This window comes from Corvus hawaiiensis, chromosome 2, assembly GCF_020740725.1.
Source record: "Corvus hawaiiensis isolate bCorHaw1 chromosome 2, bCorHaw1.pri.cur, whole genome shotgun sequence".
Lineage (NCBI taxonomy): Eukaryota > Metazoa > Chordata > Aves > Passeriformes > Corvidae > Corvus > Corvus hawaiiensis.
Genome location: NC_063214.1, coordinates 60,899,987 through 60,912,931, shown reverse-complemented (window position 1 = coordinate 60,912,931; position 12,945 = coordinate 60,899,987). Strand labels below are relative to the sequence as shown.

At 39.8% G+C, this 12,945-nt stretch overlaps 1 protein-coding gene across 9 annotated transcripts in view; it reads right to left on the bottom strand.

Annotated features, from left to right (window-relative positions):
* The window catches only part of ENOX1 (ecto-NOX disulfide-thiol exchanger 1), a 359,243-nt gene that overhangs the window by 127,425 nt on the left and 218,873 nt on the right, over positions 1 to 12,945 (bottom strand). For 8 of the 9 annotated variants that reach the window (XM_048295354.1, XM_048295355.1, XM_048295348.1 and 5 more), the window contains 2 exons: positions 8,094 to 8,229; positions 7,126 to 7,263 (listed from right to left, as the gene is read on the bottom strand). In XM_048295354.1, coding sequence (XP_048151311.1) covers positions 7,126 to 7,263; positions 8,094 to 8,103 — 148 coding nt within the window. In that variant the 5' untranslated portion in view covers positions 8,104 to 8,229. Of the gene's footprint in view, positions 1 to 7,125; positions 7,264 to 8,093; positions 8,230 to 12,208; positions 12,233 to 12,945 lie in introns of those variants that run through there. The other variant, XM_048295353.1, reaches the window with a different exon arrangement.

Below are 12,945 nucleotides of genomic sequence, written 5' to 3'. Positions count from 1 at the left end.
AAAAAGGTACCATTTATCTTCAAGCACCGAGCAGATTTTAATCATTATCTTCATCCCTGGCCTCAATTAAGGTCTAATATAGAAGAGGCACTTGAATGACCTAAGAGGCACACTTAACCCTGATAGCGTGTCAAAAGGCACTCAGAGTTTCTGCCACATTTCCTCTGGCCATCAAATCTTTCTCTCCTTTTTCTGTTGTAAACTGACTGTGTTTGTTCCTAGCACTTTAATGTCCCCTGGTGTGAAGTCTCCTTGAGTAACACTCACATGATAGAAAGTGTGATTAACTCTGCAGGCGCTTTTCAGGTCAGTGAAAAAAACCTACTTGTTACACTAGTATATAATACTTCAGAGATGTTCCCAGTCGCTCTGCATACTGGGACTCCCACAGTACCTATTCGCTTTCACCCTTGCTGTTCTCCTGTGTCTTGGTAATATAAATACATAGTTTTATCTGGGTATAAGTGCAATACTAATCCTTCAGAGTAGGTTTCACACAACTGTAATTATTCTGATTGGTCATTCAGATAATTTGAATGGTATATCTTTTCCTCTTGACTAAAATGCTTCCATATTGAAGATGATAAAATAAGATAGAAAGGAACTAAAATAAAATTAAGAAAAAAATTTTTTTTCAGCACATACCTTACTACCTTTCTTTTGTTTCATAGGCCAACTTGTTAACAAAACACAATGCACAAAACAGGTTGGGAAACCATAAAAGTTGAAAAGATGCCTTCTGAAGATAACTTGTAACCTTGATGGGGTTGAAAAACCTATGGAAAAATGTGGATTTTATTAAGACTTTTGACACCTTTTTTTACTGCCAGATGTCAAGCCAGTGCAGCATTCAGAACAGGGGTAAAGACACTGAATACTACTGTGCCATGGGGTTGCTGAACTCTTCAGCTCTTGTGATCTGAAGATTTCACAGGCAGGGGAACCTGAGTGCGTGAAATGCCTCAGGCAGCTGCCTGTGCTCACCAAAGTTTACATCTGGAGCACACTAAAATTCAGTCACAAATTAAAGATGCTCAAGCATTTTTTCCTTGAAAAAGTGACTATTTTCATCTCATAAGTGACTCACTTTAAAATTTTTGTGGATAGACTCTAATGAATTAGCAGGAGTTAAGTATTAATTACAGAAAAGGAACCTGTGTTTTATTAGCCATTCTCTTGGATGATTCGAGTTATGGACTCATCAGCACATTGGATCAGTGGCTAAGCAATGGAGTGTAGAAAAAGGAAGCTTTAATAGGTAAATTAGCATGGGTAGAGTGAATTGAGACTGCCAGATGGCTACCAGTGGCTCCAAGCCTTCAGTAATGGAGAGGCCACAGAAGAAGAGGTATACACATGAGAGTTGGCAGATTCCTCTGGCCAGCTGACTTCTTAAAGTCTTCAGCACTGTACAGTCTTTCTTCGGGGAGCTGCTGAATATAATCAAATATATCTTGATTTTCTACTTGATTTTTCTTCATTAATGTTACAAAAATGGTACATAACCAGAACAGTGAGGGATATGTTTACAATTTAGTCAGCATATGATGACTTGCAGTGAACAATAATTAATAAAGCGTGCCTGGAATCTGAATATAGTGATTGCCTTTAGTTACAATCTGCATTCTGAAGAAAAAGAGAGTCTGAATATTACAACTCCAAACACTTATAGGCCTTGAGCTAATAAAATTCTGGGCAGGACGTTTAACCTTGTGTGTTGAGATTTAGGAGTCTCTAGATGAAAATTTCACAAATCTTTCTGTTACCAAAAAGTATGTCTGGGGTCGCCATTTCAGGATTGTAACTACTTACTGCAGCAGGTATTTCTTCCAAAAATGAAGTTTTCCTGAATTATGACTTGATTTGGATAGATACCTTCTAGTTTGGGGAACTACTAATGATCAAGAGGAGAGTGCATCGGAGAGAGCAGCACTTTAGCGCTGATTTGCCTTGTGGATCTCTCCCTATGAAGTATCTGATACCCAACACTGTCAAAAGCACAATCCTGAGTGAGGTGACCTGATTGGAACTGACAGCTCCTGTGTTCCACTGAAATCAGGTCAAAAGACAAGTGTATGGGGAAAGCAGAGACAAATGGAAAAACAGAAACGTTGATGTAAGTGTCTAATATTTCACAACCTCAAGTGTCCAAAAAATACATGCCTGAAGCCACAAAAATGGTGTTCTTTTCTGTATCTTTTGGTAAGCAAGATGTTAGGCTTCAAAGGTTCCTAGTCTCTGATTTCACTAGGATTTTGTACAAGTGGTCAAAGACTAACTCCAGGAAAAAAAAAAAATGACTGGTTATCACTGAAAATTTTAATATCTTGAGGCTGAGGCGTATTGGCCAGACTCCTATGGAACAATGTGCCTTAATAATTATTCTGTAAATAAGCAGAAGGCATCAGTTTTCAGACATACCCTTGACTTCCACGCAGACCTGTAACTTTCATCTTGGATGTCTGCCCTTGTGGTTTGTTATTTTACTCTGTAAGAGCACAAATATGCGTCACAGGGCATGAGCTTAACATAAAGGCTAAATGAATTACCATTTGTGTTCCACACTTTAGGTTCATTTGTACCGGGGAACTTTTTGACATACACCATTTTTGACTCACAAATGTTTAGGTCATCTGGAGGAAAGCAACTCAAAATTGCTTCATGTTTCTCAGAGCGCTGGTTAATTAGTGAAAGGAGAACTGAACTGAACCAGAGAAGTAAATAATTTTCTAGGCAGAATATCTTCCTTTAGAAAGCAGGTGACCTGATGGCATTTGCTGAAACAAATGAAAGCGCAAGAACACTAAATTCAGGAATATCAAAATTGCCTTTAAAAAGTACCAGTGCAAAAGCAAAATAAAACATTCTCAGTTGGCTTAGGTCACCGAGTATTTCTTCTAGTCCTAAAATCTAACAAAACAGCAGACTTGAATGTACTTGAAAGATGTGCTTGAATCAGAGTTGCTGAGTGATAAAAGAGGATTTAGTTCTCAAAAACATGAACTACAAACTAACCTTCCCCTCTCACCTGACCATTTTTCTCAAAGTCCCAAAGCATAGAAAACGGCAATTTTAAGGCCTGGATAATTCAAAAGCAGTTTAACAGATTTCCTCCAACTTTTCCAAATCTTTTTTTCCCCTGGGCTAAAAGCAACCATGAGAAAACTGAGCCTAAAAGGTAAAATTTTTAAAGAAATTACAACCTGCTGAGAGGGAAAATTTACACTGAAAATACTTTTCAGCCATAACTATTCCACATCAATCTTTAACACTTTAACTAATGTATTATTAAACTACAGTTTATTGTATGAATTATGTATATATAATGTATAAATGCATATAGTAGCGTATATGTAACAGAGCAGCCCAATATATGGAAAAAAATAAGCTTTCTGCATAACAGTAAGTGTAAGCAAAATATATGTAGACACACGAGAGATATTATATAACTATTAACAGGAGTCCATCTTTACAAATGAAAGGTTCTGACATTTGCCCAGATCAAAAATCCAATTTTACAGCACTGGGAGATAAGGAATTAAATGGAGTGCAGATATCACCTAAACTGGTACTAAAAGGTTAGCAGTGCTTAAAATTGATTAGTTACCAAGATCAGACAGCCGTCATCCCAGGCTGTGAGAAGAGTATTGGCCAGATGTTGCGGAAGCTTTAGTTGTCATTTTAACAAACTCTCGAGCTAGACAAGAGCTTCACAGATTGCAAACTGGGGAGCATAACTGTTACAAGGCAGGCATCCCAGCGTGTTACACAGCAGCTAAGTCAAGAACTGCTGGGAAAAAAAGGTCATGAGAAACCTCTAAAAACACTTAGTAGTTCATACGGATTCTGCACTTATGAGAACAAAAATGCCTTGCATAGCAATCAGGAACTGGTCAGTTTGGGGAAGGAAAGTCCATGAATGCATAAGTCCTTGGAGCGCTGACAGACCAGAGGACCAAGAGATATGTCAAGACACAGGTGAATACAATACACCACATTTCAGACTATGGCAGGTTATGTAAAGATATCCATTAAAGATCATAATCTCTCCAAGATTAATCTAAAGTACTCACTGCTTTCCTAGCTATCAACAAGGCTGGGGAAAAAATACAAAAAAGAATAACATAAAATTTTAAAGATGGAAAAATAGTTAGCACTGTGACATGGCTGTGTCATCGTCATCTCAGAGAAATGTAAGAGATGACAGTAGCAAAAGCAGGATGTGACTGCTGACAAAGCTGAGTTCATTACTAGGATTAACAGCAAAAAAATGAAAAAAGCCAGAAATAGCTAGGGACTAGTTAGATGTTTGGTTGAATATAATGATGCAAACCCTCACTGAACACAGATACAGTAAATATATTAGAGCAAATAAATCTGTAAGTACTTCCATGGCAAACTGAAGTTTTGCTATTATGGATCTGCCATAAAGAAAATGTGTCAAAAACTTATGAATCTGATGGAAATATAATGAAGCGTCAAAGCACCTATTTACCTTGAAAATACAAAGGAGTCTCAAACAGAGAATAACAAAAGGAAAGAAAAGAAGTTTTTCTGCACCTGTAGAGAAATCAGGCAGCAGTTCAGTAATTAATATTTATTACTTATGGCACCCTTCCTACATCGAAAATGCTGAACAAATATGAACTGACTTGTACAAGATCTTTACAATACGTGATACACATAATTACGGAAATTACAGCAGGGGGCTGCCAATGGTATAAAATCCTGGAGATCCTCCCTTGTGGGCAAAAGCATTGCACCTGAGATGAGGCTGCCTTGTAGGGATTGCCCAGCACATCTGAGGACAAAATTTACACCAAAACTGAAGAGACAGAATAGAGCAAGACAAAAAGGCAGGCAAACCTCCACAGCATATGCAACCAAGATGCTTATAAAAAAAAAGAAGCAGAAGCTGATTTTGACATGTGATTGTTTTCAGGTTGGAGGTAATCGCGTTCAAGTCGAGCACAACACCTGCAGGCAAATCCCCACTGGATAAAGGAAAAAGTTGTTTCCCCATCAGCAGATAGAATCATTAAATGTTCTGAGTTTGAAGGGACTCACAATGATCATCAAGTTGAGCTCCTAACTTCGCATGGTACAAGTTAAGCGTGTGTCCAAGAGTGTTGTCCAACAACAGGCCATGACCACTTCCCTGAGTAGCTTGTTCCAGTGCTTGACCACCCTCACAGAGATGAATTTTTTTCTAATAACAAATCTGAACATTCCGTGATGCAGCTTTAAGTCATTCCCTCACATCCTATCACTGGGCACCAGAGAGAAGAGATCAGCATCACCCTCTGTATTCACCTTCATCAGGAAGCTGTAGACAGCAACTCCTCAGCCTCCTCTTCTCTAAGCTGAACAAACCTAGTATCCACAGCTGCTCCTCACAAGCCTTGCCCCTCTAGTTCCTTTCATCATCTTTGTTGCCTTCCCCTGAATACGCTTCCATATTTTTCATATGACTCTTACCACACGCAGCTCTCAGGGTGAGGCTGCACCATAGCTGAGTAAAGTAGGATAAACACTGCTTTTGACTGGTTAGTTACAATGTGCCTAATGCAACCCAGGTTGTCCATTTTGAACACCAGGACACATTATTGACTGATACTGAGCTTCCTATCAACAAAACCCACCAGATTCTTTCTGCAGGGCTGCATTCCAGCCTATTCTCTCCCAGTCCACTCATACACCCAGGATTACATAGTCCCAGGTGCAGAATCTGGCATTTGTCCTGATTAAACATCATACAGTTGGTGACTGCCAGCCCTGTAATCTATCCAGACTCCTTATTAGGCCGATCTACCCACAAGAGAATCAACATCTTCTCTTTATTTAGTATCATCAGTAAACTTAGTGTGGACTCAGCTCCTGCATCCAGGTCATTGACAGAAGCAATGAAGAGCATTGGATCTCAAGGAGTGGATGCCTCTGCTTGTTTCTTTTAATCAGGAACATGGGGCTAAAGCCAGAGATCACCAATCAGTTCACAGCCTCCACCAGCCCAACTCTCTGCTTGAGACTGATTCATTATAAATCAGCTTTCTTGCAGCTTAGTGTATCAGTCTGTAAAACAGGTAATTTGGAGCCAGACCATCAGCTGTGAACTGGCACAGCTCCACTCAGTTCCCAGTGTCAGAAGGGGGCATATTTGGACAAAATTAAGCATCAGGCATCCCTGGTGAGGCAAGCAGAGTGATTTACATCATGACCTGGCTCACTGCATCCATGTCTATGTGGACAGGCACGGACGTGACAGGATGCTGCTCTGATACAGATATTACACAGCTCTTCTTAAGCTGAAGTGGCAGTGCAGCCTCCAGACAGAATCTGTCATATGCCAAGCAAGTGGCTTGTGTCTACAGGGCACCCACCCATATATAAATAATTCTTCTCTACACCACAGGAGCAAAGAAGTTTTGATACTTCCAACTAATTCGGCCTCTACTGTTGACGACGAGGTCTGCTGGACTGTTAGGTCCAGTCTTGTCTGTAAAATATTGCTGGTTTCAAAATACTGTTTTTGTGGGTGTTAGAATAAGTGATCCCTTCCAATGCTCTCCCAAACTATGTTTTGGAAGTGAAATGACAAAATCTAATAAGAACAACCTCTTGGCATTCAATTTATGGAACCAGTCAGAAAGTAAATAAGCACACACCTGACAAGAAAGCTTCACTTCACTAATACCAACTGAGCATATGAACTGGACAGGCTTCACGATTTTATGCCCAATTAACATAACTCCAAAATCTCCAGTCAAGAGTTTTCAGCCCAGGGTATTCCTTGGCAGAACCTCAAGACATCCTGCCTGAACAGAGAAACAAAAGCACATGCTCCTTTTACAAGACTTGCCTCCTGTCTTGACCCAGCATAAGGATTGATGGTTGAGCTGTTCAATTTCCCCCTAGAGTTTTAGTTTTTCACAAGGTTAAAATATAATATGGATTATATACCTACTACAAGAAGAGACTAATACACAGTATGCAATATTAATCATAGGTGATGTTTTCAGAACATAAAAATATAATATCCTCAGAAAACATTCCATATATTTTTAAAAGGACACAAAGAATTCATGACTGGTGCAAGAGATGTTTTTAAAAAAAGAAAAATCTTACCTGTCACAAGCTGTTGTCCTGCTAGCCCCACTGGAACCATCCCCAGATTATTCATAGCTGTAGCCCAAGCCGTGGGATCAGTGACTGACATGTTAAGCTGTGTGGTATCTATAGCTATACTCCCCAAACCATCAGCTGCTGCAAGAAAATAAACATGCTGTAAGTAGAAAAGCCAATGCACCACAATTTTTAACCGAAACTTTCAGTGAAAATGAGGCATCATAACCACTCTTCATTTTGGGTTTGTTTTGTTTCTTAATTATGATTCACCTTTAGATCATTGATAATAGTTCTTGGTATTGTATAATAGAGCATTAAGACATTGGAAACATTCAACAGACATAAAATGGTACAAGAAAAAGGGAGAACTATTTCACCATGATGATAGTCAAGCAGTGGAACAGGCTGTGCAGTCGGATGGACCTTTCAAGACTCAACTTGATAAAGCGCGGAACATCTGGTCTGACCCTATCTCTGGCCCTGCATTAAACCAGAGGTTGGATTGGAAATCTTATGAGACCTCTCCCAACCTGAATGAATTGCCCTGCTACACTTTGATATAACTTAATGATACATAAATAGTTGTGGAACTTGCCTGAAACCTGTGAGAACCAAGCACGCCCCAAGGAAAGACCTGTTTTTCATAAGATGCAATTTTTTATTTTGTAAAAGATTTAAGAATTCTTTATCCCCTAACTAAAAAGAGATCAAACAAAATCCATTCACTCTAGGAAATACCAAGTTCTGTTCTAGAACCAAAAGAGAAATATAATGAATATGGTCAAAATAGAGTGAGCCCAGGTATGGATCTTCCTTCGATGGGGAAGTTAAGGGATGGTACCTTTCTGATACTGAAACATCAGACACAAGATGTGATCACATATTTTTGCTTCTCCCCTCCCGGTCACACCTGAAATCAGCTCTTCCCAGCTATTTTCTTATGACCTTTGCAGCCCTGGGATATTTACCAGCAGCCATTGCTTTTCCCCAGATCCTTTTTTCTTCTGTTAGACTTCTTCAGCTAGGAATAATTAGCTACTGTATTAGCAGCATCTTGAGATGGGATATCACCAAGCACAGGGCCCCCACACCGCTCATTAGGCTCTGAAAGAAAAAAGATGGAAATCAACTACAAATGCCACAGTCAGAACACAACAACGGACTGACCGCTTGGCAGGCACTAGAAGCTCCTGCCCTCTCCCTCTGGATCACCAGCCCCAGCCTCTGTGCACACATTTCACAGCCTCTGTAGAGGCATTCCAGCAAACACTCATCCTTGCCTGCTGAACAAACAGCACCACGTATGAACCTGTCAGACCACTAAAAAGCCCTTCACAAATTAGGTCTTATCAGCAGCTACACAGCCTCCTCAGCACGAAGGCATCAGCTGAAAGAACATATTAAGGGATGAATATGATTTTTTTTTTTTCAACAGTTAACAATTAACTGATGTTGCAAGTTTCAAGGAAATAGTCGTCTGCTCTGAGACGGAAAGGGAAAAGAAAATACTATGCAATGACTTACAGAATGGAGCCTGCAGAGATGCGGAAAAGAAAACCTAACAAAGCTGACGATGATGCCTGCTCCTCAACTAACACTGCACCCTTGGCTCACAGAGATTAGTTAGCTCAAAGCAAAAGTGCAGTATCTTTTTCTAGCTAAAACACATTGCTCTCATCAGGTGTCTGTCAGACCATGAATTTTACATAAGGGCAACTTCTGGCAACTTCTTGCTGTTGCTGTCTTTGTTTGGGCGGCTCACCACATTAGAGCATTGCTCATTGGAAAGAAGGCTGAACAGGTGACAGGTAAGAGGTGTGAGCAAAGAAGTCTGTGAGCTCCCAGCACTTACAGCAGGGGCAGAAAACACTGGGCTGAGGATGATCACATACACACACACCCAAGTTAGTCTTTGTGCACCAGGTACACGGGACTGTGGGTGAAAGAGGGCCACGTTAATTTTTTTTGGTTGTCAATAGCCTAAGGGGTCTGATCCAGGGTGTTGGGTACCAGGGGCAGCAACTGACCAGGAGCTAACAAGTGTTCAGGGAGGTCATTAGTGCTGTGCAGGTGTATTTCAGTGACTTGTTCAGCCCTAGAATAGCTATGCTGACATTTAAAAACTACTTGAAAGATGATAATTAAGAGGTTTCCAACCTAAGGATTCACCTTTAGAAAAGACACAACATAATTGCACTATATTTTAGCTTAGTACCTCCCACACTTTTCTTTTTTTCATTTGATGTGCATAAAGTGTGAGCCAGAAAGTTTTATGTTTTAGTTCCATGACACTGTACAGATCATAGGAACATGAATCAAATCAACGGCTGTAAAAGTGAAGAAAGAGCCGGGCTCAGACAATGCTCTACATTTTTTCGTACGTTGTAATTTACAAATAACCAGTATACTAGACTAAAAAGCATTTTGTCCAAATCTACAGTGGGTCTATTTAAAAGTCAATATTTATCAACCCTTAATATTTGAATTTGCAATTCCAATTCTTATTTGATCTCCACTATTCATTATACATAACATAAAATATTTTTATCATAAAATTAGCTTTTAAATAACATCTACAAACACCAAACAAACATTGAATGGAAGTCCTCTGCAGGGAATGTGACTAACATAAGGCAAGGCAGCCAAGATTTATATCAAGTTTTTAAAAACTGGGTGTCTCCTGTTCAGCTCTTTAAACTTGTACTTAGCCCTTTCCACTGAGGCTATAAACTTCTGACCACAAACATCTATTTTGAGGTTAGGGCTGGCTGAATTATTCCTTGTCAATAAGTTATTTCTTATTAAGCAGTACAGCCCTCCTTGCCCTTTATGGATCATTGCCAAATCAATCCCATTTACAAAAATATATGCTGAATAGCCCAGATGAGAGTGGTTCACTTCTTCTCCTGACCAGCAGCCTTGTTGCCTTGATGAAGAAAGGAGTGTTTAAAAGCCAATGGTGATGAAATGCCCCTTCATACCTAACCGTGTGCTACTTGCTTGTCCCCATAATGCCTCACCTCAACTAATGGGGAGGAAGGAGGTACTGCCCCATGGTTTTGGGGCAAAGGCATCTCAGATAGGCATAGTAGGCAGAAAATGGGTGTTGAACTCTCTCTGCTATCCCCCTTACCCACGTTTTGTTGCTTGGTGAAGTGTGTACCAGGTGACATGCTCGGGTCTGCTGCTGAATGCTACACACTCTTCTGCCCAAACCCACACTGCAGTTGCATCAGTTCTGCCAGACACTGAGCTAGCCCAATGCACCTCAGCCTACTGGGAACGACTTTTTGGTGTTTGCCTTCTGACTTGTTGTTCACATATTTCAAACTCTGGTATACTTTCATTAATTATTTACAAGTATTTGTTAAAGTCCTTGCAGAGGAAGCAGCACATAACACTATGAATATGAAAGAAAGCAGAATCAGGGGGTATTTAACAACATGGTGAAACTCATGTTGTGCTATACCACCAGATCTGCCCAATATGACGCGGAAGTCTGCTCGAAACACACTCTCATAGCCCACCCTAACTCTCGGCAGCTTTGTTTTCTCTCTGACCATCAATCTACTGTTTTATCAAAAGTACCTGGATGCAGTGCAGGGTGAACCAGGGGAAAAGCCATAAAAGAGAACGTGAGGAGCCTAAAGTGGAACTAGTTCTATCTAACCAAGAACTGCTGCAGGCTATTTTGTCAGTGGAAGAGAGCTGAATAACAAGCATAAACGAACCTATGAACACTGTATAATTTGCAGTAAGCTGTAGGCAGAACTAATGCTCCATCCTGAAGGACAGAGATTGTAGAAACTAGCTCTTTTAAAAAGAAAAATATTAATTGTGAACATCCCTTCTAGTGACAAGTCAGTGGTTACATTAATACAGAGCAACATAATATGGCTAAAATAGTCTCATAGGCATTTCACACCTGATTTATACTCAAACATTAGCTTCTGTTTAAAAACTTCTGAAAATTTATATAGAGAAAGTTTCATTAGTGCTTAAAATAAAATCAGCTTTGGGCAAATTTCAGCATTTCTGCACTATTATACCCTTCATGACACTGGAAACAAAACAAGCAAGGAAAACCAGCCCACTGTCTAAGTAATATAAAAAGCAAGATCCTAAGTTTGATGAGGAATACATCTACTAGCAAAGATTCTTACTTTCTTAATAATAAATTGAATCAGTGTTACTGTTTAAACTGGCAAGAAAGTGTAAGCTTATGCAGAGGTCTTGTGTAACCTGAGCAGACATTAACCAACACCATTTTACAGGCATCACACCTTTAGAGTGCATTCCTGGTTTACAATTCACTAATGCTCCTCTGGGCATTAATGACCTGAAGATATATGTAAAAGAAATCTGTTGTTATAAACACTCGTGCATGGGAGTAGCTCTACTCCAGGGGAGTAACTTCAGAAGCAAATAAAGCTATAATCCTGATTTACAGGAGAGAACGAATAAAATATTCTGGGCCCTGCTATGCCTTGATGTTTGGGAGAGGCAGGGACATTAATAAAAAACTTCCTGATTTGACAACTTCTGATTAACAAAATTTTGATGCCAAACATTTTGTAGAGAGATTTCATGTTATACTTTTTTGGTGGTCTCTCTTTTTGAAGATGTAATGCAAGTACCGGTCCTTGGGCAGTGAATTGCAAGAGACATTTAGACTTTGCTCAGACAGGCTGTCAGGAAGATAAAGCACCCTTGAGTCCATACCAATGAGCACTTCTCAGTCATAGCAGTCATAGCAGATTGTACTTAGTGCACATATTTTATACCAGGCAATTAAATGCAGTTACCCAAATGAATACAGAAGTTGGTTATATATTGTGCATCAATTATCACGGGCAATGAATGCCATGAGACAAAGAAATTAACACAACATAAAACTAATTCAATAACAGCAGATTGTGAAGTTAAAACCCTACCCTTTAGATATCCATAACACCACAGTGAGTTACAACACAGAGCGAAGCTGATTAAATGCACCACACTAATGAGGCTCTTTGGAGTGCCTGGGTCAGAGGCCAGCCCTGGGATGCAACGAGGAGGTTCTCTGCCCAACTCTGACACTGACCTGCTGAGTGACCTTCAGTCACTGGAGCTCTTTGTCTAATTTTTCTGATCACTAAATCCTTCAAGGAAAAGACTCATGGCATTAACCTTTTGAAACCTGGAAATACAAGTCACAAAGTCATTAAATGCTGTTGGTGCTGATTCTTGAAGAAACACAGACGGGAAGGAGCAATTTGGAATCTTGTGAACTGTTACATCTAGGTGAGTTTTCCAGTTCTTTAAAGAATGGCAATTTCAAAGGGTTTGTTACTGCTCACTGTGATCCATAGGACAGTGGTCATTAGGTTGGTCACACTCCACCTGACCTGCCAAAGTAGGTCATTTATCAGGCTCCCTCCAGCTGTCTTCTAAAATATATCAAGCGTTTGGTACTGGTTCTTCCCAGTGATTTTGTTTCTCCAGCTGCATACAGGACCCCCAGTAAAGATGGGAGAAATAGAAAGAAAAGCTAGACAAGGATATGCTGTAAGTCACTGTTAATTTCTTTCTGACCATCTTACGATGAAGAAGAAAGATGGGGGTAGCAACAATGAAAATTATATTTTTCTGCCATAGCTATCCTACCTGGGCTGTATGAAAAAAAAGCATCTCCAGTGTGATTCTAAAGATGGCTTTAAAAATATTTTTGATGGTATCACATATGCAGTGTTTCAAGAAGAGGCTTTGTTTTGCACGGTTAATGGTATGCTAACACCTAGAAAACCTCATCTAAATTCAGAAATTCAAAATGAATTGAAG